Source organism: Filicampus tigris, chromosome 10 (genome assembly GCF_054856515.1).
Source record: "Filicampus tigris isolate MCC_2025a chromosome 10, RoL_Ftig_1.0, whole genome shotgun sequence".
NCBI classification, from domain to species: domain Eukaryota; kingdom Metazoa; phylum Chordata; class Actinopteri; order Syngnathiformes; family Syngnathidae; genus Filicampus; species Filicampus tigris.
Window position 1 is genome coordinate 17,187,501 of NC_141226.1, and position 27,888 is coordinate 17,215,388.

At 40.1% G+C, this 27,888-nt stretch overlaps 1 protein-coding gene across 3 annotated transcripts in view; it reads left to right on the forward strand.

The window, feature by feature from the left end:
* Window positions 1-27,888, forward strand: part of LOC147141086 (phosphatase and actin regulator 1-like) — a 39,554-nt gene that overhangs the window by 2,768 nt on the left and 8,898 nt on the right. The window contains exons 1-7 of one of the 3 annotated variants that reach the window (XM_086043502.1): window positions 3,844-4,011; window positions 11,327-11,491; window positions 20,064-20,144; window positions 21,034-21,237; window positions 21,995-22,334; window positions 23,522-23,715; window positions 25,355-25,511. In XM_086043502.1, the coding sequence (XP_085899628.1) occupies window positions 3,954-4,011; window positions 11,327-11,491; window positions 20,064-20,144; window positions 21,034-21,237; window positions 21,995-22,334; window positions 23,522-23,715; window positions 25,355-25,511 (1,199 nt within the window). In that variant the 5' untranslated portion in view covers window positions 3,844-3,953. Of the gene's footprint in view, window positions 1-3,843; window positions 4,012-7,499; window positions 7,943-11,326; window positions 11,492-20,063; window positions 20,145-21,033; window positions 21,238-21,994; window positions 22,335-23,521; window positions 23,716-25,354; window positions 25,512-27,888 lie in introns of those variants that run through there. The other 2 variants (XM_086043500.1, XM_086043501.1) reach the window with 2 other exon arrangements.

Below are 27,888 nucleotides of genomic sequence, written 5' to 3' on the forward strand. Positions count from 1 at the left end.
TAGCATAATAACCACCCCCCACATCAATACATCAATTTCTCAAAACAATGACCAGCAAGGATCCAGAGCGAAAGAGCTACTTGCTAGTGAAGGTCGAAGTACTATCATTTCAAAGATAAAAGCTAAGCAGAGATGCAGGATTAGCACAAATTAACGTTAGTGGCGTTTGCGTCTGATAATTGGCACATACTCGAATGTTCACTAAGTTTCGAACAAGTGGGTATTTGTATTCAGCGGAGTCAAGAATGTAATTCGGTTACTTGGTGATGGCTTTGTACAAAGTTAGCAAAGCCACATAGAGTTTTGTTAGAGGCACAGATTAGCATTAGCTAACAGCGTTCACTACTGATGAGCAAACATTTACTCCATTGTTGAGTGCATGTTACAGATACGTCTAAGACATCTAAGAACTGTTTTAAATTGAGAGAAAAATGTACAATATGTCTCCTTCAAAAAATGATGATGAGAGAGGAACGCTAAATTCAGTTAGCCAAGCAGTGGGAAGTGTTCAACACAGCAGAGTGGTGGTAGTGGGTGGCAAGAGTGGTTAACCCCCAAACACTCACATAAACTGACAGTCCAGACTGTGTTAAGTCCTGCATCTTAAAAAATAGACATCCATCTTCCTCGCCTGGCTGCACGCGGGCTTTTTCGTGCTGAATAAAACATAAGTCTGGGGAAAAAATATGAGTAAAAATAGTAATGCAATATCCAAGACTGCCCAGAGAAAAGAAAGAAGGTTTCAATAATAATGGAACTGTGTGCTCCTTTCAGTCTCATTTAATGGCTCTTCTGTGGCACACTTGAAGGGGAATGGGAAAGCTCCTGACTGTGATGTGCTTCCCACAAGCCAGCTGAGAAATAATAGCACACCATTTCTTTGTGCGTGCGTATGTATGTGTGTGTGTGTGTTGTTTTACCACCAAGCCAGCACAAAAAAACTGCATGACAATGTGTTTATGGCTCATATTTATAGTAACTGTGTCAGCTCATTGGGCACAGAGAGGCAAGATAGCCAATGCAATATTTAAGCAACTGAGGACAGAGCGAATACTTAACTGATCCCCTTTGACAATGAATCGGGGGTGGCCAAAGTCCAGCCCACGGGCCATTTCTAGCCCTATTACCAATCATCTTTATTGTATAACATAAAATAATGTTACTGGTATATTACAATTTTAAGTTTCCAGAATTGAATTAATCTCAGAGTGTTTGCATACTTGGTGGATGCTGCTGTTTTGGTCAGCAGTAATGATAATTTTGCTGCTGTTTTGTTTAGCATCAGACAGTGTTCAAATTGATTTAGCAGTCCACTCTTTAATGTACTTGTGTCCGCAAAAGAGTATTGAGACAATTACATTTACTACTACATGATTTTTTTCCAGATGAGAAAAGGAGCAGTAGTTTATTTGAGGGAGGCTAATTGGAGAAGGGCATGGCCACTATTAGATGAGATTCCTATTATTACACTGGAAAATAGGGTACATAAAGTTGATAAAAAATGTAATATATCATTGTGTTAACAGTAGCACTAATTACACACTGTAAAAAAAAGTTGATTGATTCAAAATTTCGAGGCCACACAGAGATAATTTTTTTTTATTTTTTAAATTTTGTTTCTAGTTTTGCTGTGAAAATTGGCTTTCCCGTGTTTTACATCAAAGAAAAAAAAGTTTAGAGAAATGTTTGCCCTTGTATTGTCCCCACTCCCCAACTTAAAGATTGACTTAGAAAAACAACTCAGCAAATTATTTTGGAGCAAACAACATGCTCCTTGGTTGTGCTAACTAACATTGTTACCATAAATGTCAATAACTTATATTTTAAAGTTGCTCCAACTCAAAATAAAATACAAGTTGTTTTTTACGGTGCAGCCACTACACGTTGTTGTTGTCCTGATGAGAGAAGAGAGTCTATTTTTCCAAGTCTTAATTGGACATCACAAATCCTGGCTATCCTAATCATAGTTGCGAAGTCATTCAAGTTTAGACATCTCTGCAATTGTCTGCACATAACGCAAACCAAGCAATGTCACTGTAATCAGTCAGGCGGTCTTGATATTCTCAATAGAAAGCGTTTGACAGAAGAGGTGATGCCGCTCATTAATTGAGTGTGATAAATGTTGAGTGGTGTTTATTTATTGTTGCTGTCCCCAGTGCTGCTCTCACTGTGCACCACGTTGCTGCATTTCTGCTGAGTAAGTGTCCCTTCAACATACACTCCAAGTCAGTTCAGTCAAAGCTGCATTGCACCACTCAGCAGTCCTTCAGTGTTATCCCTATACTGTAAAACTCACAAAGCCACAAAGAACATTATCATTTTCAAAATGATGATTTTTCTTTCTTATGAGTTTCCCCACAAAATACCAGATATGTTTATACATCAATGAAGAATATGTGTATGATTTTTGTTGTAGTTTACAGTGTTGTTTAACAAGAAATTGCAAAGGAGCTCTAGTATTGGATCATTTGATTGTACACATACCGAAAATGGGGCTACATTTCAGTCTTGGCCGAACTCTGTGTTAATCACACAAATAAGGATTTGTGATCGTAAATACTGAACATGTATTTATGATTGTCAGCCCAACTGTTTTCAAGCAGATCGGGGAGGAACATTCACTATTATTGATTTGATTGATATGATTTTCAAATTTATTAGTCATGCTAAACCATTTTGTACGATTTACAGTGTTTTATACATTAGAGAACCCAGAACGCTGAAATGAGTTGTGAAGTGAGAGAGAGGACTAAATGGGACAGGAGATTTGCACCATTCCTTCTGTACTGAACGTGTCTTACTCACCAATAAACTAACTAACGGCTGTTACACAACTGCAGTTGTTTATTTACATTCAACCTTCAGCATGCAGTCATCACGAGTGACACCCTGCATGTCATCAGATTGGTCAATTATCAGTGGAGACTTCAATCATGTTCTTCTCTCATTTCACTCAAGATGTAAGCTGCAACAAGAGGAAATAAAACTGTGGTTATATAATATTTATTTTATATTTTATCATTTTTATTTTCTATTTCTCCAAAGGGGCGCTCACTACAAGTTTATGTTGTTCCTGAGGAAAACGCTTTGTCCATAAAATATCGGGGCGATCGTTGTGTTGTTTTTAGAGTTTGATGTGTAGGACAAAAACTGCCAAAATAAAACGATAAGTAAAAGTGAAAATAAAAACAAATATAAAAATATAATTGAAAAAATAAAATAAAATATAAATAAATTGATATTTAACTGTATTTATATATTTATTTTTGCATTTATTTCCACATTTGTGTTGTTATTCACTTCTAATTTTTTTTTAAATGTTGGATTTATTTTTACTTTTATTTTGTACTGTGTTATATATTTGTTGTTGTTCTTAATTCCATATATTTGTATTATTTTTTTTTATTTTATTTTATTCAAATGAGGGGGCAGTCTTAAGTGTGTCTTGGGTTGAGGTATTTTTTTTATTTTCACTTTTATTTATGGCAGTTTTGGTCCTCCATAGTTACCGGCCCCCTAATGCCCACCCTTGGGGACTAGTCTGTGGCTAGATTAGAAGGGGTCAATGGAGCACCACTGCCCTCTAGTGTAGTGGAGACGTTCTTGCAGCAGCAGCGACAAAAATATCAGGCAAGTGAATATAAAAGTTGAAAGCGTTCATGCTGCAATTACACGATTTTTCAAGTTACACTGACTGAGACGCTGATAAATGCTAAATATGATTGTTCTTCATATGGTGCTGTGAAAATCAGATAATTATAGAAGCTACGGTCCTACGTGTTTGGATAATACAGTACCTAGCTGCAAAAATGTCAACCGTGGATAACGTCTGACGTTGGGCCATTACGTCATCACGTGCGGATGCTAACTGAACCGTTTACGTTTGATTACCGCCCGTGCATCTTTTTTTTTACTTTAAATGCACTGGGCTGTAGAGTGGAAACGTTCACACTATGGACATCACAGATGTATTTCGACGTAGATATGGCAAGCGGATTCAACATTTAAAAGGTAAATTCGACTATCCGGAATTTATGGCAAGCCGTTTCAACAACAGGTTGACTATGAGCGGATTCAACATTTAAAAGCTTAAATTTAACAATCCGGAATTAATACTGTAATACAGTACTGTAACAACGTCTTTCTGACTGTTAGTAATTGCATTTTGAATAGTTGACCCGCGACCGTCGTGAGCATAAGCGGATCGGATAATGGTTGGATGGATGGGCATTTCTTTCTAGTTAGTCTCAAGTTAGCTGTATAAAACGTAATTTTGACTGCAATCGAAAGTTGTTGTTGTTGTTTCTAAGTCTTTATTTAAAAAATACAGAACTGTATATCATATACATGACATTAATATACCTGAAACATGCAATATATCAATAGTATACTAGTGCAATATAATGACAGAAATAGTTGTGCTTTCCATAGAACCTGTCGTGACGTCATTACGTATGGAAGCTGCTTCATAGAGGTTTGGTAACTTATTTTTATTAAAAACATTTAAAGGACAATTAATATTCTTTGTAACCTTACCCGAAGACGGAAAATGACTTCTAAAAAAAGATAAACAAATCACGAGTTAATGTATTAAAATAGTAGCAGTGGAATGGAGACGTTCACAGACACTTGATGTCAAGAATATACAGTATTTGAAAGTGCTTGCTGAAATTACTAATATGGCCGCTAGGCGGTAGCATTGTAAAGGGTACTGTTTGGAGTGAGTGGAACCTGATGAAGTGCCACTGCAAGAATTTTGTTTAGCTATTGAAGCAATATAATGGCATACCCGCAATAAATAAACTGCAATGAAAATCCAATTTTTGAGAGGGATGGAGGATGTACTGTATATAATGATGAAATAGCATAAAAATACACTTTTAGTCACCAACATGGTGCCTTTGGGTAGCCCCCAAAGACCACATGAGTAGCCCGAGGGCTGTTAAGTGTGCATTGAACTGGTAGCCATTTTTTAAATCAGTACCCAAAAAGTCTTTTTTTTTTTTTTTAAGTACTGAACTGCATTTTTTCAAGTCTGATGTTATTAAGAAGTCATAGTTGTACAAGAAGTCACATTTATTCAGAGTACTATTTTAGACTCGGATGCATTACATTATGTAAAAGCCATAGAATCATCCCCTTACAGTTATGCATATCTGTTCATTTATTTATTATGAATTGTCTGCGAGAGTGTGCCAACAAGTGGTCGTGAGTGCCAACTGCAAATAATCCAAACTTTACAATAATGAAATTATCACATTTATGTGCTAGTTGTTAGCATGTCTGCTAACAGTTTTGAGGTTTGGGGTTAGAACCTCGGTTCTGGTTTCCTCCTACATTGCAAAAAGACAAATGTTTCAATGTTAAGTTGAGTGTAGTGTAAAATTGTCCTTATGATCGAATGCTGTTTGTCAATGCTTGTTTGTGCCCTGCTAGCGACCAGTCCAGTGTACACCACCTCGTGCATAAACTCAGTTTTGCTACACCCCACCATAGCACCCGAAGGAGGATATATGCTACAGAAAATGGATGGATGAAGGTTAGGGTAAGTGGGCATCTGGGGTTTAGTGGATAAATTCTTAAAGTATATACAGTATTGTCAACAAAGCAGCACATAGTGTGGATCAATGCAGGGTGAGAATGACAGATGGGTACGGACAAAACGATATGGACAGAAGGAACAGCAGATTTGTAGTGACAGGCTGAGCAGTTACAACTTTTTTTTTCTCGATTAAAACCTGCACCACAACAATGGAAGCCAGTTCAAACCAGTTGGGAACTTAAGTTGGAGACTTAAAGTGGAAGCCAACCCAAAAGTTTTTTGTTTTTTTTACAAGAAAATGTTTGATGCACCCTAACTAGTCCAAACATGGCATTCTTATTAATATAATGTTTGTGGAATATGCGTTAAGCATCAAAATCCACATGTTTTAGCCATCCCAGGTGACAGTCATTTTTTCACTTTGTGTCGACTGAAAATGACATGACAGTTAGTCAGGGCTCAGGTAATGACCACTCATTCATTTTATTTGAATATACGATGTGTTGGGCAGGAAGATTGTGCTCAGTGAGAGAAATATTCAGGCCCACCCTGATTTTTCCAGGCCCACCCGTTAGCCACGTTCTGGCTCGGCCACACATCACCTTAGATATCGGTTTTGCTTGTTGGAACATAAAAGTATTGACAACCTGACTTGTCTGTATATACAAAAATATATGAGACAAGCTCACATTATCATTATTCAATATGCATATAAAATCTATTCATAGCCACGTGGGTCAGGTGTGTGTAGCTGTGGTAAAACTGGGTCAGTAGATCACATGTGGGCCAGTTGCTCATGGAACACAGTGATTGAAAACAGGGAAAAGGCATTTGCCATCTTTATCAGGGTTGATATTAGTCTAAACTGACCAAAACCAGTTTAACGCTAATCTGGGCCAAGGTTTTGTTATGTGCGTGTTTATTTTTCCATTTATTTATGGATTGTTATGTCTCCATTAGCAGCATCCTTGAAGAGTGTACATTTTGGTCCTGGTTACATTGTTAGAGTGTTACAGTTAAAGTTGTATGTAGCTTTTTAACTTCATGTGAACTATGCTGAACTGTATCACTCACATCCTGGAGTGGATGAGGGTTCGGCGTCATTTCCAGTTTCCTTTTTTTCATCCTTGGAACTGCAAATGTACGGCGCTAATCCACAGCCTTACAGAGATGGAGCTATTCTGAGGCACTAAATAATGCAAAAATAAAGAAAGGCCAAAGTCACAGGTTTACTTCATTGAGTGTTATTCATCTGCATTTGAGATACAGTACTATGATTTTTGGCGGTCCCCGAATGCCTCTGATGCACCTAAAAAGTGAAACTGAATGTTTCTGTTTTCTTCTTAATGCAGCTACTCATAGCCTTTGTAGTCCACATTTCTGTTCTCTTGGTTTCAATGCCATAAGCTGGCGATTCTAATGACTTAATACCATTTGTGTAAAGTTCTTTTGTGCATATTGTGTCGCTCATGTGTGATGCCACACTAGTTTGTACTGGTGTTTTATTGATGCTCCTAATGTGAAAGTGGTTTGTTTTAGTTGAGTAATTTAAGTACTGACGAGAGTCGTCTATGTAACATGAGTTCCTTACTGTGTACAGGCTGGATGCATGGTGTTGGTGCTTTATGATCCCCTCTTTTTTAAGTGCTCTGTCACCATCTTGTGGCATCCATATGCAATGATAAACCCCTTTGTGAAGATTTTTTTTTTTCCTCACTATTCTTGGCACGGCTGTGTCCCTATCGCTAACAGCAGCCATTCACTATTCTGGCCAATTTATAAAATTACTCTTCAAAATTAATAAAATATACATCATTTATCAACTGTTTTTGATTGGCCCGATTGTCGTCCAAGATGTTTTCCGTGCAAATTGGCTGTCCGCGTGCGCGTTTATCACGTGACCAGGCATAATAAGCCTGCCTGCCTGCGCTCGCCTATTAGAGGCGCGCTCGGCTCAGCCAATCAGCGCGGCTGCTCTGCTCTAGCCCCGAATGGTGGATTAGCCACAATAGACTACCGCAGACTGCGGCTCTGCACCGCCCGTCCGTCAAGTCGCTCTTGCTCTCCACGTTGCCTCAAGTAGGGCCGGAGCGAGAATGTTCAAGACGGCGCACTACCCGAGCGTGGAGCCCGCGCCTACCGCCATGCACGGCACCTGGTGGCTCGCCCGGCACATCGAGACGCCCGCCCCCCCGGCCGTGGCCCTGGCCGCGGAGAAACCCAAGAAGAACGCGTTCAGCCTGGCTAAAATCATGTCCCTAGGCGGCAAGAAGGGCCAGCACGGCGCCGACGCGTACTATAACAACAACAACAACACGCCCTTCGCCATCCACTGCCATATCGGCAAGGAAATCAAGCACATTTGCAGCAACTGCAGCCGCGGAAACGACACGCAGGACGGTGAGTGAGTGGGTGAGTGGGTGAGTGGGCCGGCGGCGTGCGTGCACCCACGGGCGCCCCTGCCTGCGGCACCTACATACAGGATGCTCACACGCCTCCTCTTCTCCTCATCCGTCGTCGTTGTCGTCTTCATCGTCGTGCACCACGCGTTCAGTAAATGCATGCGTACGCTTTACAACTTCATATTTGGTTATTTGCTTACATGCTACCAATTTACATTAAATTAGAAAAATGAAAAAAAAAAAAAAGAACACACCCCAAACCCCCCGCAAGAAAAAAACCCAATGGCATACATAGTGAGAAGCTTTTGTTTATTCCAAAGCTCCTTAAAGCCATTTCCAGTTGAGTCTCATGACATCATCTCTCAGCCATTTTAGGACGCAAACAAATGTTGTTTGTTGTTGTTGCTGTTTTTTAAACATTTTTATTACTGTCATTGATTGTTATCATTTTAGTGTGTTGTTTCCATATTGAGGAGTCTACCTTTCACCTTCCTTAAAACCGTGGCATTTTTTGCTCTGTTTGGATGAGGGGATGCACTTTATCCGCAAGTGTTTATATTTTTGAATTTTTTGTGTATTTTCATGTGCCATATTTGAGTCATCATTTTTTCCAGGGTGTTTTTCAATTTATTATATTGTTATGTCATTTAATTATGTATATTTCATACTTTAGTATGACGACAGACACATTTTATTACATAAGTTAATTATAGCTTTATTTTTATTTTTTAAAAATAATTTTTCTTCTATGATTTAGTATCAGCATTTCTCCGTTTTTGCGGAGAACTCAGAGAACAAGAACAATTGGTCTTATTTATTGAATTATTTTTTGAAAATATTTTTGGACCTTTATAACTTAATGAATATTGGACTTTTGACAAAAGATTGTGGTAATAGCTCTGACAGATACTAGCCAAAAGATCAGTTTGAGATCATACACAGAAAAGAAGCAAACCAAACAATCGTAGCACTTACTGAACGATTGTGCTCAGAACTGCAATGCATGTAAGTATTGCTATGATGTGTTAAGCAACAATGTAGTCCTTTTATAGTTATTTTTTGTCCTTTTGGCTCAGCAAGAACTTATTTTGACAGTTTGTTGTCACACAATAAACTCTTTGCTGGTAGTGTTATATATTTCTTTTAACCCTGTTTATTGATTTGGCGCTGCATGGTCAGATGCTGGATGCTCCTCGGTATAAATTACGTCCTTCCTGTCTCCGTCGAAGCTTTTTAATGAAGTTGTTTGAATTCCCCCTGGATTCAGTCAGCATTGACCACGCCGTTATTTATCAGGCGATGTGACGGTGGTGTTTCGTCTCCCGATGTTGGCCGTGAGGCGGCAGACCGGTCAAGTAGTGGGCTGTGAGCTGTCTTGTCCCACATTTCCTCAGGGTGGTGGTGGCTGATGTGTCTCTGAAGTGATACGTTTGTGTTGGCAAACACCACGGGAGCGACTCTGACGTAATTACAACAGGCCGCTGGCCCGGTGTCGAGGGTGATCATATCGTGTGATGTGCTGACCTTGCCGCGCATTTCACACTTGGCTAGAGGTCACTGCACCCGTCCACAGTTGACACAGCAGGTCATGTCAGCGTTTTCCATTTTGTTTTTTAGCGCATTTCAGATTACCTTGAAGCATCGCTGTTAAAGGAAAATGACTTTTCTCATCGCTTGTATGCAGTAAACCCTCACATTTTTACGTTTTAGTTTGACAAATGGGCTTTTTTTGTGGGAATCTGTCTGTTATTTGCTGAAAAAGTCACCTATTTGCTGTTTTTGTGCTCAGGCCAAAGCAAGAACAGTTTTTCTTTTGTGGCATCTTGGTGTCAAGAAAGTATGTTGAAGTGAGTTGAGGAGTTTCATTTGGACATAAATAGTGACTTTCCTTCATCTTGTGGCTACTGTATAATCTATAACAACCCTTTTTTGATGGGGATGGGGTGTCATCAGTTACTTGCAGATTTTCGCTATTAGCGGCATACCCCCAAATGGTGGCGGAGCACTCCAGTTGGTGGTGTTAATAGAGACTAACCGGCTCTGTTAATGTTCCATGGGAAAATGTCAAAGCTAACATTTATTTTGATCCCTAAGGAAATGTAGGTGTTGCTTTTAATGCTGTGCGGAGTGCAAGGCAGCCATTTCTGACAACAATGCAATTATACCATTTGAATGAGACTAGCAAAAACATTTAAAAGAAACAAAATGTTGTTAGTTTGTTGTGCATTGACAAATTCTGGTTGGGATTCTTGAAGTCAGTAAAATATAATAGCACATGGTGACGTCATGTAAGTTTGCAATGTTGATTAGACCTGGCATGTGTTAGAATTATACATGAAAAAAAATGTGTTGGCAAAGCTAACACATTTCAAACAACTAAAATGATACCTTTTGATGCTGGGAGGATGACCTTCAGTAAATTTTGCTTTAAAGAAATCAATATTGGAGTGAATCCGTTAATGGTGCCCACCATCTTGGCTGCTAATGCTAAGACAACCGGAGCTAGATTGCAGCACATAAGAAAACAAAATATTGAACTATATAGAGACAAGTGTCAAAGTAAGGCTTACTGTGGTCAATCAAGTGTACGAATTTACACTAACTGCACTATGTGCTAATTATTAAGTGAACGTTTTGTGCTCCGCCATCTTGGTTGCTAACGCCAAGCCGACAGCCCGACGTAATTCAGTGAAAATGAGATTGAAATATGACAGCTACAGTAGTTGGAATGCTTGTTGATGATCATTGCTATAGAGTTGCCAAATTTAAGATTTAATAGCTCGTACAGGCAATCATGTTTTTGAGTGTACCATGGGTTGTCTGTTTACTATAGGGAGCTGTTTAATGCCTTCTGATTCTACAACTTTGCTTTGACTTGGAGTTGTAACTAAACTATTTTTGATGCATAACCAAGCACGGCACTCTAAAGGGTGTCGTCTTTTTAATATTGAATGAAGCTCAGCAAGAGTTCCTCTTGATGATGTGCAGTTTAGCTTATTAAGTGTTTATTGGCAGATTTATGGAAAACACTTGCAGCTGTATCCAAAAATTACCACCAGCTTTAAAAAAAAAAACATGGCATTTGTCCCCCAATTTGTTTTAGTGGTGTGTATTAGACTAAACGTTTGTTAGTTTTGGGGGTACTCTAAGAGAAGGTGTTTGGCTTTTTTCCCCCTTGCAGTCTGCTATGCAGAATCGTTTTTCATGCTCATCCAGTTACTTGAGAATTCTGGAGGCGACTTGGCCCAGATTCATACTGCCTGGACTTTAGTGAGCTTAAGTGCTGCATCCACTGCTCGCTCTTTTGGCACAGATAGTGCACTATTTTCACCTTTAGCAGCCTCATCTAAGTTTCCCTTGTCTATCGTTTGCTCCCTGGCAGCCGAGGAGGTCGAAAGACTGGCCGTGATGCGATCAGAGTCCTTGGTCTCCGGCGCCCACACTCCACCCATCCGATGTCGGAGCAGGCTCGCCACGCTTGGACGCCTCCTCAAGCCCTGGAAATGGAGGAAGAAGAAGAGCGACAAGTTCAAGCAGACTTCAGCCGGTATGTTTAGTAATCTTATGTTCAGTCTAACTCATGTGAGTATTTCTGTGCCAGCAAGCAAAATTGTCATCCATTAACTCATTCACTGCCATTGACGTATTTATTTGTCTTTTCTCAGTCCAGCCATTCAATCCCAGGAATTTGTCTATATATTTTTTTCAAATGTTAGGGTAAAAGAGTGAGTGAGTTAAGAATGTAAAATGATAAAAACTCCCTAACCAATGTCTTTGTATTATTTGGTCGTCTATCCATATATTAGTCGGCTACGTTGTCATCCATGGATAAAGACGTTGGTATTAGACTGAAAGGACTGCACCATTTGAATCCTGGGGCAGGGGGAATGCTTCCGGGGGAATTTGTATCTGAATTCTAATGGGTGTAGATTATTGCCCTCCACAAAGTTTCATCCTAATTGTTTGTGGAGTTTTTGCCAATTCTGCTAAATCAGAACAGTGCGACTAGCCTGGATTGCTCTCTGAAGTCTAAATATCGTGTCTGCTTGATTGTGGAGGAGGGGGGGGGAAATATTTTAAAAATGCATTGAGTTGCAGTCTGGAAGCTGTGAGAAGATGGAGCAAATTGTTTGGCATTTTCAAGCCTCCATTTTTGACGTTCTCTCCCATCTCGTGCTCCAGTAATATGAGGGAAGAGTGAAGGACATGGTCTCATGTCGGATGTGGCTGGATTTAGTCTGTCGGTGCTGACGCATCCCCGATTTCTTCTGTCAGTCCGTTGACGGCAGGGTGGTTCTTTTGTCAGAATGCATCTCCTTAGGTTGGGGAAGTAAGAGACAAGGGGAGCTGAATCTTGTCTCCACAGGACAGGATGTTCTGGTTTACTTAGTTGGATCCCTGTAGATGTGATCAAAAGGAGTAATGAATTAAAAGAAAACCATGACATTCAATGTTTATTTTATTCTTTGGTTGATGTTATTTATTTAAAGGAGGCATCTATTTTAGATCAGGGCTTTGTTTGTAGAATTGCTTGTGTTAGGATGGAGCTAGACATGCTGTCCACTGATTGATTGATTGGAGAATTGTTCCTTAGGTGTTACGGAGAGAATTTTTGTCCTCTGGTAAATAACTGAGATGGCTATTTGGCTAGAGGCTTTCATTCAAGTGGATGCACCTGTTGACTAATTGAGGCGAGGCGTCAATTATCGCACAACCTATTTGAGGACATACGGTAAGTAGCATATTTCTTGTGGCGTTCTGCACACCAGGCTTTTAATTAAATGAAGTATCTGATTGTGGAGAGGTGTTAATGCAAGTGGATGCACCGGACTACTACTTGAGGCAGTTTGCCTATTCGAGCCAAGACTGCTGCTTGAAGACATGCCGTATGCATCATTTTTCTTATAGCAAGTTGCACACAAGCTTTTATTTAAAGGAGGGATTTATTTCAGAGGAGGCCTTTATTTATTTATTTTTCTCACTTGTGGCATTGGACATGCTGCAGTCTGTTTACTGGTTAACAGAGACTTGTTGTGTTCCAAAGGTAGGCAATAGTTGACTAGGAATTGTCACATATCAACAGTTACAATATAGTGGGTTTTTTTTGTGGCTTTCTGCGCACCAAGCATTTATTTAAAGGAGGCGTCTGTTTGAGAGGAGGCTTTTATTTGTACACATTTTTGCATAAGGAAGCTGCTTGCCACTGATGTTACAAAGATAACACTGGTCAAAACCAATTTTAAATCGGGAAATGGCTTTATATGTCCCTAAATGTATATATGTAGTAATTTACTGTTTATATACAGTATATTCCACCATCTTATTCTAACAAGCATCACTGGACAACATAAAGAGGCAAAATGTGCTCCATGGAAGCAAAAAGCACTTTTCATTCCTTTGTGTTTAACACTTGTTTTGTTCTACATAAAGGTTGCTCTTCAAATAATCACTTGCCGCTATTGTTTTTTCAATATTGTTTTGATTCGCGGTAGCAGTGGATTGCATGCCCACTTACCACACGTGACCTTTTGAGTGAAATGTGTTGTTGTTTTGAAGCGAATTTGGTTCACATGCAGCTTGGAGGCTAAGGTCCACACTGTCACATCAAATTGAGGGAGACGCATGAAACGGTGTTGAAAAGTAAAAAACAAAACAACAAATTGCTGTTCCCTCAGAAATTCTGTGTAAATGCTTGAAAAGCGCCTTCTCTAAGCCAATAAGCTCACTTGAATGGAGCATTAATCATCAGGAAACTGATAACTTTATTAAAGCAAATTGTAGCATCCCATTAAAAGTCACAAAATTTCCTTGAGGATAAATTAAGTGTCTGCATAAGATCACCTTGCCAAGCAAGCAAGTATGCCCCTGAGGAGTTGGATGATGTCAGACTTGTTTGAGTGGATGCCATGAAGTGCTCTGAGCATTTTATGATTCCATGACATCATTGCTTTTCTGTCCGTGATCTCATCGTTTGTTCATTTCATGTAAAAGTGTCCGATATTTTCGGAACCCTTTGCCTTGAGAGTAATGGAACAATCATTAGCCATAATTATATGGTTACATTTTCATTTGAGGACAAAATGAGATTTTAAAACTCAACAGAAAGCAGTGGTATTGAGAGGAGGTACTCCTACTCATATCATTCAGCAAGCAGTATTGACTCGGATGGACCTTTTGAACCCCGTTCCAATTGATCGGTGTCGAAATGGAAAATGGCACATTTGCAGCATGTAATCAGTCAACGCTGAGACGGATGGCAATCTCGCCTTATTGACCTTATTTGAAGGAAAACAGATGAGACAGTTATGATCATATACATTATTATATACTTTTTTTCCCCCTTTTTTTGGTTAGACACAAGGGTGGAGCAAAAGAATAAATAGATCATTAAGAATTAATCGATGGTGGAGAATTGATCAGTTGTCGTGACGCAATTGAGGCAAAATGGAGTGCAATACTTTGCATCAGAGTCGTTGTTTTATTCATTTTCAATGAGTTTGCTCTCGCAAGTAGAACAGGATGTCAAATGCAAAATATTAATCACTATGATCTTAATTATGAACACTGTTATGATGTTTTGTTCCTACCAATTTGGATAGACACAGCACAATTTGAGCTAAATCCACCCACACTTCCGCTGATGTGGCACAACTGCTCTGGGCAACATAATTCTAATTAATGTATTGGTACTTTTCCCAGTGGATCTATAAAGGACATTTTTGTGGAATGCCCATCCATAGCCCGCATCAGACACTAATTTTGCTCATTTGATTTCCCTCACCCTTTTGGGTAATTATAGGTAGTTTCATAGTGTTAGTGCAACACAGCACTACTGTTGGTGATTAGTCGAGGGTAATTAGTAGCAAAATTATAGTTTGTGGCAGCCCTACTTGACACGCTTGCGCCAAACATCATCGCATATTGCGTTTGGGGGAGGGCCGCAGCACCAAACCAGTGCACAAAGACAAGCCTGGTAGCGTTTAAAAAAAAAAAAAAAAAAGCGAATCGAAACGAAAATTGGGCACTGAAAATCGAAATCGAATCGAATAGTGGCTTGAGTCAATTGTTACATCCCTAATACAAAGGTGTTGATATGTTACTCAATCTGCAGCGTTTCTTTTTTTTTTTTTTTTTCATAGTTTGGTAGGGCCTGCGACTTATACTCAAGTGTGATTTGTATATACAGTATTGAAAATTAGAGCTCATGTGATATATATATATATATATATATATACACACACACACACACACTGAGTGTAAGTCTCATTGAGTTTTAGCCAAGCCTCTGATGTTTTTCCATTAATGCCCGAGCTCCTCATTGATAAGTCCCCATGAAAGTTTTAATACTCTCCCTTTCAATCTTTGGGGGTTGCCTCAGGAACAAAAAGCAAAAAAAAATAATCTGTGTTGAGCCTCTAGGCTTTGGTAGGACGTGTTCCGACTATCTGGGTCACTTCGTAGTGGAAGTGAAGCATTCTCAGATCAATACAGGCAGAGCTCAGATATGCCAGTCTGATTTAATATGCCCTGAGCCGAGTCTCTGATGAGCGCCTAATCCTCTCATCTCGCGCTACAGATTGAGTGGCTACTCGGGCCCCTTCCAACTCAGCACAGCGGCATCCTAAAATAGAACTTTATTTTAAGGCTGTTTCCTGATTAGCACCACTCTACTTGCACGTGTCTTTTGCACTGATGGAGATTTAGCACAACAGTTGGCTTTAGCTTTACAGTAAAAACCAAACTGGAAATCTATACAGTAGCTAATGCAATTGGTCTTTGCTAATTATTCTTGATTAGAGCCACCCTTCATAATAGTAATATAAAGAGCAACTATGAAAATCCATGTTCTGTATTTTTTTGGACTCTAAGTTGCACTTTTTTTCATAGTTTGGTGGGGCCTGCGACTTATACTCAAGTGTGATTTGTATATATTGAAAATCAGAGCTCAGACTGACACCGCGAATCCCCGTTCCCTAATCGTGTTGACTTTCTGTGAAAAAGTAGTCATGCATCACTGCCGGTGGCCACCTTCTTTATAGCATGCGAAAGAAAGTGGCGGTAATGCACCAAAGGTATTTGCCAACTGTCAAAAGAAAATAGAAAAGGAAATGAAAGCAGAAGAAGAATAGAAAACGAAGAAGAATTGAAGTCATGGCAACTAATGTTTGACGTAGTATGCACTGGGCTCTGCCACTCCTTCTTTTTGGGGCACTCTGAATATCCGAACGTCACATTTGAATAATGCTCTGAGTTGGAGCGAAGTAGTGTGCGCTCGGAGCGTATTTCGGAATTCACACACGATTAGTCCCCCAAATCCCCCAAAAATGTGACTTATACTGGTGCCTTATGTTTTTTTCGTCTTCATGATGTTTTTTTTTTTGACTGATTTATACGCCATTGCGACGTATAGTCCAAAAAATACTCAAAAGTCCATGGAATGCGCCGTGATGCATGGCCACATGCTTGCGTGTAATATGTTGTACAATTACTGTTACATGGTCAATCCTTGCCTATTATGAGTGATACTGTAACTGTCATCTTGCATAATAGAAATACTCCAAAGGGTAAAAAAAAACGTTATTGACGATAACTGGCATCGTGCATAATCAAAATAAACAAAAGGTCTAGGTTTAATCCACAGGGTCAAAAAAAGGCCATTGCAGACTCCGGGACCGTCACACAAAGGCAGTGTAGGCGTCATGATTACCGGTAATGTGATCGCTCCCATCAGCAGTTATCTAATCAATCACCTTTCACAGTAGAAATAAACAAAATGACTAGAAGTAATCCGCAGCGGGGGACAGGGGACTAAGGGGGAAAATCGCGCACAGTTCAAATGGTCTAGTATTGTAAGTAATTTCGTAATGGCAATCTATTGCGACGTTTTTACAGGATGTCAATATTATTTGCACTGAATGTCTTTTTGTGCTCCTTGGACTTTTCTGATGAAATCGCCTGCAATTCCGAATCTAAGCTTCTACCAATGCATCTATTTTCGGCAGAGTAGCTCTAGCTCGCATAAAACAGGATGGATATGTCCGCCAAAAAACACAATGACTGTCAAATCTCAAAGACACATCCTCATTAAGGCTTTTGATTTAATGGTGTTGCGTAACCGTGCACATCCTGTCACCTAGCCGTTATGTCACATAAAGCTTCATGTAATTACTTCTCACATTGGATGAAACTGAAGCATAATCCCTGCGTTTATGGCAGCACTGCCCGTCTGGTGTTGACCTTTTTAGCCAGGCTTTCCCCTACTCTGCCCCTGCTGGTTTATACTTGGGATAAACGGTAAAGCGGGGCTGTCGACAGGTACTCGGAATACTTTGATGCTGCACGATTGGCATTTGATTACATTTTCGCAATTGACTGTGTGGGAAATTGAGGATCCATTTAATCGATTTCGGGGCAAGTGTAATCACCTGTTTCCATGCCACTGAGCACAATAATGCCACCTTGAAAACTTGTGAAAAGCGTGGCTAGAGCTCAATTTCCCATAGCTGACTGTACTTCCTTCAAAAGCAACCTACCTATTAGCACACTCACTAGTTTGCCTTCATTGCTTCAGGACCCGATTGATGAACAATCAATTTCACACAATAGATCAGTTCCTGCGGTGTCCTTTAAGGCTGCTCCCTTACCTTTCTTGTGATCATTCTCACTCCATGAGTTTGAATTGATGGTCATTTTGTGTGTCTTCGACTTGGCAATAATGGCAATGATATGTTTGAGTCATTTAGATGTTCACTGGAATACTTAAAGTGGAAGTCAACTCAAACATTTTTTTGAAGAATATGTTCTATGCAGGCGCACTAGTCGAAAGAGGACATTCTGATTAATATTGCGTTTATGGAATATAGCAAAATTCACAGCTTTTTAGCCATCTCAGGGGGCCGCCATTTTGTCACTTCTGTCGACTGAAAATGACATCAAAGTTGCTCAGGGCTCAGGTAACCACTAATTACAGTAAACCTGTTTTCTGAAGCTGAGCCATGATTGGTCGTTATCTGAGCCCTGAGCAACTGTGATGTGATTTTCAGTTGACAGAAGTGACAAAATGGCCGCCCCCTGAAATAAAAACGGCAGGATTTTCCTGCCTAACTCGTATTCCACAAACGCAATATTTGTCAGAATGTCCTGTTTCAACAAGTGGACATGCATAGAACATATTCTTGGAAAAAAATATGTTTGGGTTGACTTCAACTTTGCCGTCTTGAGTGGGACACCTTGCAGGCCTTTCAGTTCATCACGGTGCGCTGTGTTGCCAACAGTTTTCTTGGCGACTGAGGTCCCAACAGCATAAAAGAGAAACTGTTCCTGTGATTGTAAGTAACTTACGAATTCAGCACGGCGTCAAATAATTAATTGCCCCACTTATATTATGATCATCCCGCTTGATGTGAAAAGCATAGCTGTACTAGGCGAAAATCAAGTTTTGGTATTGTGATGTGGTTATGCTATTTTAATCCGTGCTAACACGGGGTGAGTTAATTAGAGGCCAGTAATGCTCTGAATAGAGAGTGAGGATTCATTTTAGCAGGCACTCCTTGATGATATGTGAAGCACACACGGCGCACAGGGTTTCAGCTCATCCTCATTACACTTTCTTAATTGGTTTTTATGCTGGGGTAGATTTTCAAACAAGGAATGTGATTTCTTAACATCTTTGCTGAAGCCCCCCCCCCCCCGACTGAGGATGTTAAGTGCCTGTACGTTTTGAAACCTAAAAATAGACGTGCACGGTAGCTACAGGCCATTTTGTGCATTATGCAGCACACTAAAGTGTTGTTGGAATAGTTCTTTGGGTTTTGTGCTTTTGTCGCCTCCCTTAATCAAGGCCCGATGTTCATATCTTGACAACACAAGTCAGCGCTTTAACGGTGTTCAACTCAATTTCCTCCGATTGTGCGTTAATCAAACTGAAATCCACAGCAAGACTAGATAGTGATGATAGAGCAGTAGATGTTCTCCCCTCCGCGTGCAGACTGCAAATGAATGTTGCTTACATGACTGGCTACTTTAACCATATCCTCTCCCTCCATTAATCAAATAACGATACAGAAGCTATAGTATTTTCACTCCCGAAGGTAGCACTTCATCGCATACATGAAAAAGTATTTGCCACCTTCTAAAATTCTCTTTTCCCTTTTCATGAATTTACTGTGGCTAATCACATTTCCAGTTCATTTTCACTGACCACACTCAAGCCTCCAGACCTTTTCAATCAAGAATCCACCTAAATAGAACATGCCTGACAAAATGAAGTTGTCCAAAAGATCTCAAAAAGCTGCAACAACTTGCCATGATCCAGATCAAGAACAGATGAGAAATAAAGTAATTGACATCAAACAGTGTGGAGAGGGTTACAAAGTCGTTCCTAAAGATTTAGGATTCTAGCGAACCACGGTGAGAGCTATTATACACAAATTGAGAAAGCATGGAAGAGTGGTGAACCTTCCCAGGAGTGGCCCGCCTCGTGAAGTTACATCCAAATTTCAGCGACGACTCATCCAGGAGGTCACAAAGCAACCCAAGACAATGTTTAAAGAACTGCTGACCTCCCTTCCTTGAGTTAAGGTCATTGTTCATGACTCAGCAATGAGGAAGAGACTCGGCAAAGCAGAGTTCCAAGGCGAAAAAAGCTTCCGTGTAATACGGCACTTGATAGTTGCGATCTCTGAGTCTAGCTGCATCATGGGTGTCGAAGGGTAGTGGCGGTTATGTAAATTAGCAAAATATTGATTAAATTTAAGAAAGGCTCTCTTACAGGAAATTTTTTTTCTGAAATTGGCAGCTCCCATAATGAATTTGACGCTTGATGGGTGGGCAGGCACTCCAGAGACACAAGTATATGTTTACAAGCACTTACTTGTACTGTGAAAAGTCTATTGTCCATGATACACTACTCATAAAAAGTTACAATTATCTGTTGCAACCTGCTATACACGTGTCATTCTAAGCTCAGTGCAGGCACTGAAACATTGAAAAGTGTGCATTCAAAAGTTCATAGAAGGTCAAATTCAGTTCGCTGTTAGACTGCAGCTCACCCCTGACCCAGGTGAGGATACAAAAAATGGATGGTTGAATAAATATTCTCCCCTTCCCCGCTCCCCCAGCACTGGAGAGGAAGATGTCTGTGCGACAGAGTCGAGATGAGCTGATCAAGAGGGGGGTGCTAAAGGAGATCTTTGAGAAAGGTGAGCTGCCTCATACCATATATCATCATCGTAATGGCGCGGCCCTTTTGCTTTCAAATTATGCCTGTAAGATGAAAGCTCTACAGCAACTGGCTGCTTTTTTGAGTTCTACATCTCTTCAGTAATCAGCGGTCCCTGAAGTGCACTCTTCAAGACTCAGGCAGGGTATCGACTGATACAATCTTTCATTATAGGATTTTTTTTTTGGGGGTGGGGTTGATTTTTACAAATGCTTTGTTCTCAACTGGATGTGCCTCAGACAGCCTTTATTCAAAGCAGAGTGAAATCGAAAGCAATTTGCTGTGGGGTGCTTCATGCAGCAGGACATGAAAAACAAAGTTGACTTCGTCCAGCGATTGCTGCTATGATGTGAAACGAGGAATAAAGGAAATGTATAATATTTATTGTATATATTATATTCGAGGAATTAATCCCCAAAAGAAGGTATGTTTAAAAAAAATGGACTCATGCATTAATAGAGGGATATCAATGTGAAATAAAGTAGTAAGTTGTAGTATTACTGTGATTTTTTTTTTTTTTTTTTAAAGATAAAGATTCAATGTTACAATTAGAATAATGAGAAAATGTTTAATTGTAATTTAAGGAGAGTACAGACGGAATAATCAGAGAAAAAGGGTTATTTATAATTTTGTGAAAATATTCTTTCAAACTAGAAGGATAAAGTTACAGCATGACTAGAATAAAAGAAGATAAGTCACAATTTTATGACACTAAATACTAATATGGGGAAAAGTCAGAATAACCATATTTTAATAGTGAGAACATTAAAATCGAAATTTTGTTTTTGAACCATATATAGGATGTTGCAATAGTTCTAGAAAAAAAAATGCAATTCCATGAGAATTTTTTTCCTCCCTTCTTCGCTCAGCAACGGGTGAATTTCGATCCTCGATGGATGACGGCATCTGCGCTCAGGAGCTCCCTGTCAAGTCGTCCATGCTCCTAGCCCCCAAGAAGTCTGTCACATACGCAGGCGACCTTCAGGACAACCCCGCCAAGCCGCCCTTGTACCACAAGCAGCCGCCAGCTCTCCCTCCCAAGCCTTTTGCTCGCATCCCAAATCATAGCACAGGTCAGCTAATATTGTTTGTTTCATTCCTTTGGTATTCCTGAAAATGTTGGTATTTAGGGGGTTGGTTTAGTTAGCAGGATTACACAAAAAACAGATAATACACACCCACATCGTAACAAAAAGAATTAAAAAAAATTAACACCTGTTACTGTAAGTGACTACAGCTAATTGTACAGTATTTGAAAAAAAAAAAAAAACACTTCTAGGTGACAAATCTAAAACAGTAAAATGAGAACCAGCAACTATTTATTGTTAGTTTATGGCTGAGTTCTCTTCATATGGCAGTGATAGTTTACCACTCACCCACTAATGCAGTAGTAAAATCATTACGTTTAAAGTAAATAAATATATGAAAAACACTTCTATGCCGAACATATAAACGATAAATTGAAAGACAATGGTTAGAGAGTGTGCATTCTTTTGCTGCATGGCTGTGTATTCTCCCGCCGCCGGGCCAAGTAGTTCAGTACGCACTGTCTGGAACCTTTAAATAGCCTTCGAAATATGTTTTTGTTTTGTTCTACTGGATTTGACGTCCACGTTCTAAGTACAATATTGTAGTGCTTTCATTCAATTCTCTCGTGGTCAGCCTTGGTCGTCATTGTTAATCTGTCAGTCAGCGCAAAGTGGTATTAGGCTGACCTAATTCCATCACCGTGCGTCTGAGCGCCACAAGATGTGTTTGTTTGTCCGAACAAACACAAGTGTAAAGCATGTGAATGAAAGTCCTAATTTGGACTTTTGTCTCCCGCTCCAGATTCTTGCCAGCCAATGAAGTTGCCCTGCATGCCCGGGGCAAAGCACTCGCCGCCCCTCCCGCCCAAGAAAGTCATGATCTGCGTGCCTCCGGGGGGACTGGACTGCACCACGTCCCCGTCCCCCAACCCTCTCAGCGCTCTGTCCCAAAAGTGCGGTCCCACCCAGGTGATGCCGGGCCATCACGGCACCCTGCTGCCCTCGCAGCTAGCCGCGCTGTCCGCTCTCCACCAGAACCACGGTCATCCTCTGCAACTGCAGTACGGCAGCTTGCACGCGCCCAGCCGCATCATCGAGGAGCTCAACAAAACGCTGGCGCTGTCCATGCAGAGGTTTGAGAGGTAAGTCGCCACCAGACGTCGGGGTCATTAAAGCCGATAGTGAAACAGGGGGGGATTATGGATCAGCGTTTGGCATTTACTCAGATGCGTCTAGTGCTATCCTAATAAGGTTCCATTTGTTGGCTAGCTGGTCACACTTGGCTGGATTTGCACTTCAGGTCCAAGTGGCCAGTTCCAATTTATATTTTGCTTTCAAAAAAAATGTCTATATGCATTTTTTTTTTTGTAATCAATGTGATAGCTCCATATCCAATATGACCGTGTTTACAGTGACTGATCACATGAAAAGACCCACATTTCCTATAGTGCATGGAACAAATGTTAGCAAGTCACAGCACAGCATTAACAACAAGGAAGTAAAGTATATACATAAATTATCCAAATATTTAAGTCGTTATATAGCTTTTATATCGGTTGACCTGGCCTGATTCCAATCCGAGGATATTCGATTCGATGCATTTCTTTTTTCCTGTTGATTCTGCCATTACCCAATTATCTCACATACACCATGCAGTGTAAATCTCTCCTTATTATTGTTTATGTACCACTTGCATTCTCTCTAATCAGAGCATAAATACGCTTTAATGAGCAAGTTACCTGCTTTTTATTAGATGTTTACTTGTCTATGTCGCATTGCCTGCTAATATCACACACACCCTAACGAGGCCGCGCCGGTCCAAAATCAACACCGCAACTGAAAACAGTGCAACGTGGCCTGATTTATTTGGACTCAATGTGTGTTTGTGTGGGCACGACTGTGTGCAGCGTAGGCGTCCCCGGCAGCAAGTCGGCCTGACATAATGCGATCAGCTGCTCCTTTTCAAGAGCTCCTTACTATCTTCCTGTTTGCAGAAAAGCGGCATGATCTCTGATTGGATCTTACGTAAGCTCCTACGTTGCCGTCTTGTTGTCGCCAATAGCCATTTGGGCAGGGACGTAAGGATGTAGATGGTGTTGACACTGCGTACAATTACTTTGAAAGCTGGTTATGTAATGGCGGGGTCATCATATGAAACTATGATGGGAATGAAGCGATTAATCAGTGGGACGTATCAGAAGTGCATAGAATGTTATGGCAGGAAACCTATAACCGTGGGCTATATGCGGCCCGTTTCTGTATTTGATACAGGCCACGTGAGAAGTGTTCAAATTGTGAAGAGAAGGGTTTCCTTTTGCCTTCTCTCTAGCTCTTTGTTGCACGTCAGCAGTCAGTGCGCTCCTCAGGACAGAAGAGAAGTGCCGTCGGTGATCATTGACTACGAAGACGACAAGGAGAACATGCCCAGCGAGTCCGACTATGAGGATCTGCCTAGCATGTACAAGGACGAGGATGACGTAGACGACGATGACGATGAAGAAGACGACGACTCTATATTTACAAGTGAGTTGAGAACTGGCCTTAGGATACACGAACAGTGATTTTTAACTGTGTGTTTGACCCCACACATATGACGGGGGGCGGGGGGGAAGGACAAGTGTGTTCTTACGGCTCTGTAGTGTTTGTTGTACTCACATGTCCAATCTAGCACAGCACAGATATAGCCATATCCCTGACAACAATTGCAAGCTTTCTCCCCAAACTAGATGATACACTAGAGGTGTGACACTTTGGTGATGCCGCCATTGAATTAAATGTTACATTTTATTTAATTTAAAAATACTTAGACAGAAGTCTTTTAAAAAGTGAATATGGTCATGCAATGTCCTTGAGATACCTGCACAAGGGAACCCTTTTTTATTCCATTTCCAAATACTCAACCTAACCCAGATAAATGCAAGCACTATTGTTGCAGCCGTCCGCGAAGTCCAACTCAAAACTTCAACCGGCACACTGTCTGCTCTAAAGTAAGCACGATACTTGTACAGTCTGTGAAATAATAATTTGCTGTTGTTAGATTGTAGACCAAAATGCTACTGTTATGCTACTAACTTGCTAACTAATATTCATGGTGTTGGCAAGCTTAGTCAGCTAGGCTAACCATGTGGTCCTTGTTGTTTGTGTAGGCTTTTTGTTTGAATTATTGTAATAGTGAAGTAGAGAGCTGTTAAGCTCTTATCTGCCTAACTTTGGAAATCTACACGTCTAAATGGTATCGCTATGGTATAGCAGGATTACCAACCATTTTAGTTGTAGAAAATGTAGTTTTGGCACCGTTGCTCGACTAATCTAGAATGTCAAGTCTTCTAGCGTTACCTGAAGTCTCCCAGAATGCATTTGTGGTTTAACCTTCAATGCAGAAAGCCAAAATTTGTCTTAAACAATTGTGCCGTCGCCCACAGACACAAATTTCTCCGCTCTTCTTGGCAATAACTGTTCAAGTGTGCAGAGCCTCTTGTGTATTTGACGTACGTGCTGTTTTTCACCTGAGTGCAGCCTCTTTTTTTTTTTTTTTTTTTTTTTCTAAAGGTTATGATGACACAACTCCAACATCACATTTTAATGTGTTAGGTTGTGAATTTGACTAAAATACAAAAATCAATTCTACTGAGATCCTCAAGGCAATAACAAAAGAATGAATGTGTGTGTACATGTAGGTGTGTGTGACAGAGAGAATGAGGGTAGGTGTGAAAGTGTGTGTGAAAGATTGAGACAGATTTTGTTCTGAAAGACGGAGTGTTTCTGTGAGTGTATGAGCAAGTGAGGAATGTATATGTGCCTGAGTTTTCTGTGTCTGTTTGTGTTAAAAAAAAAAAAAGTAATCGGTTTATGGAGAGACACTTATTGGTCTCCGCAGCCGGAGATTAATCGAGATATGGCGTCAAAGATTCCGAAGGCCACCTTTTATGATAGTATGGTAATGAAACAGAAGAAAGTTTCACAGCAAGACCTTACGTGTCTTACGGAGGTTCTGGAACACTCGCACTTTCGTAAAATATTTAGAACATTCTGGTGCCCCTCATGTTATTTTCACATCCATTATTTAGTGTTTTATTAGTACGCTTTTTGTTTCCAATGCTACTTTTGGCGGCGCCTCCTAGATTTGTATTCACACCCAAGGCCTCCCAATGTTGTATTTCAGGCACGCTGGCTCAGAAGGTGCTCCGCAAAGACTCGCTGGCTATCAAGCTGAGCAACCGTCCGTCCAAGAGGGAGCTGGAGGAGAAGAACATTCTGCCAGTGCAAACGGATGAGGAGCGGCTGGAGTCCAGGCAGCAGATTGGCACCAAACTCACGAGGTAAGCTAGGGTGCGGGTGTTTTGGACAATTAATGTAATATATTACATGTTTCTAGTTTAAAGTAAAACTATAATATTTGTCTCTGAATCATGTCAAATGCATTACTTTTGAGTTACTGCGGAATTCTAAATTATGACACAAATGACAACTATACAAAATAAATATTTTGTTTTACAGCCTCAAATCACAATTTTTTAAAATTCATTTGACATACATACTAGAATATGCCAATTTGAAATATTTTATTCCTAAAGACATAAACACAAAAATAAACTAAGTGCCAGCCGACTTAAAGCAATGCGACTAATCTTTCAAGACGTACAGAAAACTCTTTTATGACTATGTAAACAGAAACTTCAAAATAAAAGATTAGACTCTCTTCTTTCATCACAGAAAGGTTTTCTCTACCTTATTCCATTTTTTAGTAATCTACATTAAAAAATGGGTTGGCTTTTCGAAATTGGGTTGGAAATAATGACATTTCACTTAATTGGCCAAAAGAGTATTTATTTGTAACAAATAACATATCTTTGTTGATCTATCTATGTCAGCGTCTTATAGAGACAGACAGAACAAATAAATGATCTTCTATTAGATGTCAAAAAGTATGTACAGTAATTGACCAGTCTTTTCATTTTTTGTGACATTTTAATTTGGTGTGCACTGCACTACAATTAATGCATGTAAGCGTTCCATGTGTGTGCACTGGCAAATCACAGCGTGGCATAGAATAGAGATTTGGCACTCCTGATTATCGTTATGTTTGATAAGTACACATGGTGTCAACAAGGAGTGGTCTCTTTGTCTCTCTGGACAAATGAAGACAAATGTATCACATTGTCACTTATGAATCATATTATATCGCGTCCAACTTCAGAGATGTTTTATGTGGATCGTGAATGCACATCACAAGACTGCACAAACAACAGTAAGATTTTAGAAATGGCACTCACTCTTCTTGTCTGCCAAAGTGAGCATTCTGTCTTAATTCGGTCTGACAAGACTTCAATTTCCTCCCAAAAAGAGCCGCTATAAAGCTGATGGAAATATGAGCCTTTTTTGCCCATGCCCGTCCTATTCAAACACTTCTTTATACCCTTTCATGTTTCCATTTCAACATCCAACAAGGATAAATTCTTTATCTCGCCGCAATGAGGCTCTTAAAATGGTGCTGACCTAATTTTGGCAACACGTCACCACCTTGTTTTTTTTCCCCATTGCTCGTCTTCTCTCCTCACACTGAATCACCATACGGCATCTCTGCCCAAATCCTGCACATGGCCGCGCCACGTAAAGCCACCTCGAAACCAGCAATTTATAAAGATGGGAGAAGTCGGAATATGGTTGCAAGCGAGGAAGGGAAATGTTATCATCCGCCAATGCTGGCACACGAGTCAGCGTTCCCCTCTGTGATTGGAACACAGTGCATTTTCCCAGAAGGCCTGCCTGCTTTCTTGTCATGTTTCCAAAAAATCTCTTCCTCTCTCTTTCTGCTACTTTCACAGCGTTGTGTCCTGTAAGGTCATCTCTTTGGTGCCAGGTTAAGGAGAATTGTTCATCATGAGAGCACAATGTCCTTTACTTTTAGAGACCTGTTTCAAGGCAGCAAAAGCAGATTGGAAAGCTTATATATTATTTTAACTTTATGGCAGTGGTTAATTAAAGAGCGCTGTTGACGTCAATGGGTGGAGAAAAGACTTGGCCAACTCTGGTTTGACTGGTAAAGTTAAAAAAAAAACAACAACAAAAAAACCCACTAACTATAGCAGCATTGGTTGGGTCTCTTGGATGGGATCACCATGTATCAAAACAATGCTTGACGCTTGTGAACATGGCGGAGCGCTGGAAAGTTGACCGTTACAAGCCGCTTGTGATTGATAAATGTGTTTGTCACATTAAACAAAGAGTGTCACAAAAGAGAGAAATATGGCAGAGTATTTAAATTTAGGAGTACAGGTGATTGTGTAATGTACAGACACAAACACAACACACACTTGCATGGCACGATGCATGCATGCACACACTACTAAATACTACGCCTACTAAATAGCCTACAAATAGTTGAATATTTGTAAATACATTTTGCCATCAAAAGCACATTTTCATTGATTTGGGGGGGGTAGAGGACTGTTCAGATGTTTGAGGCATCAATTGAAGCGAAAATTATTAGCTTAAAAGTCACTTCTCTGCATAGAATATATCTTTCCACAAGAAGCTTGTTTTTCGTGTGTTTTTTTTGGTCCAAAATAGGTGATATGGGTGAAACCAACCCATATTTTACTGCTGATTACTAAAAATTGGAATAAGGTAGAAACAAAACTTTTTTGGGTGATGAAAGAAGAGAAAAAAATAAAAATTTAAAAATTTCGTTTGAGA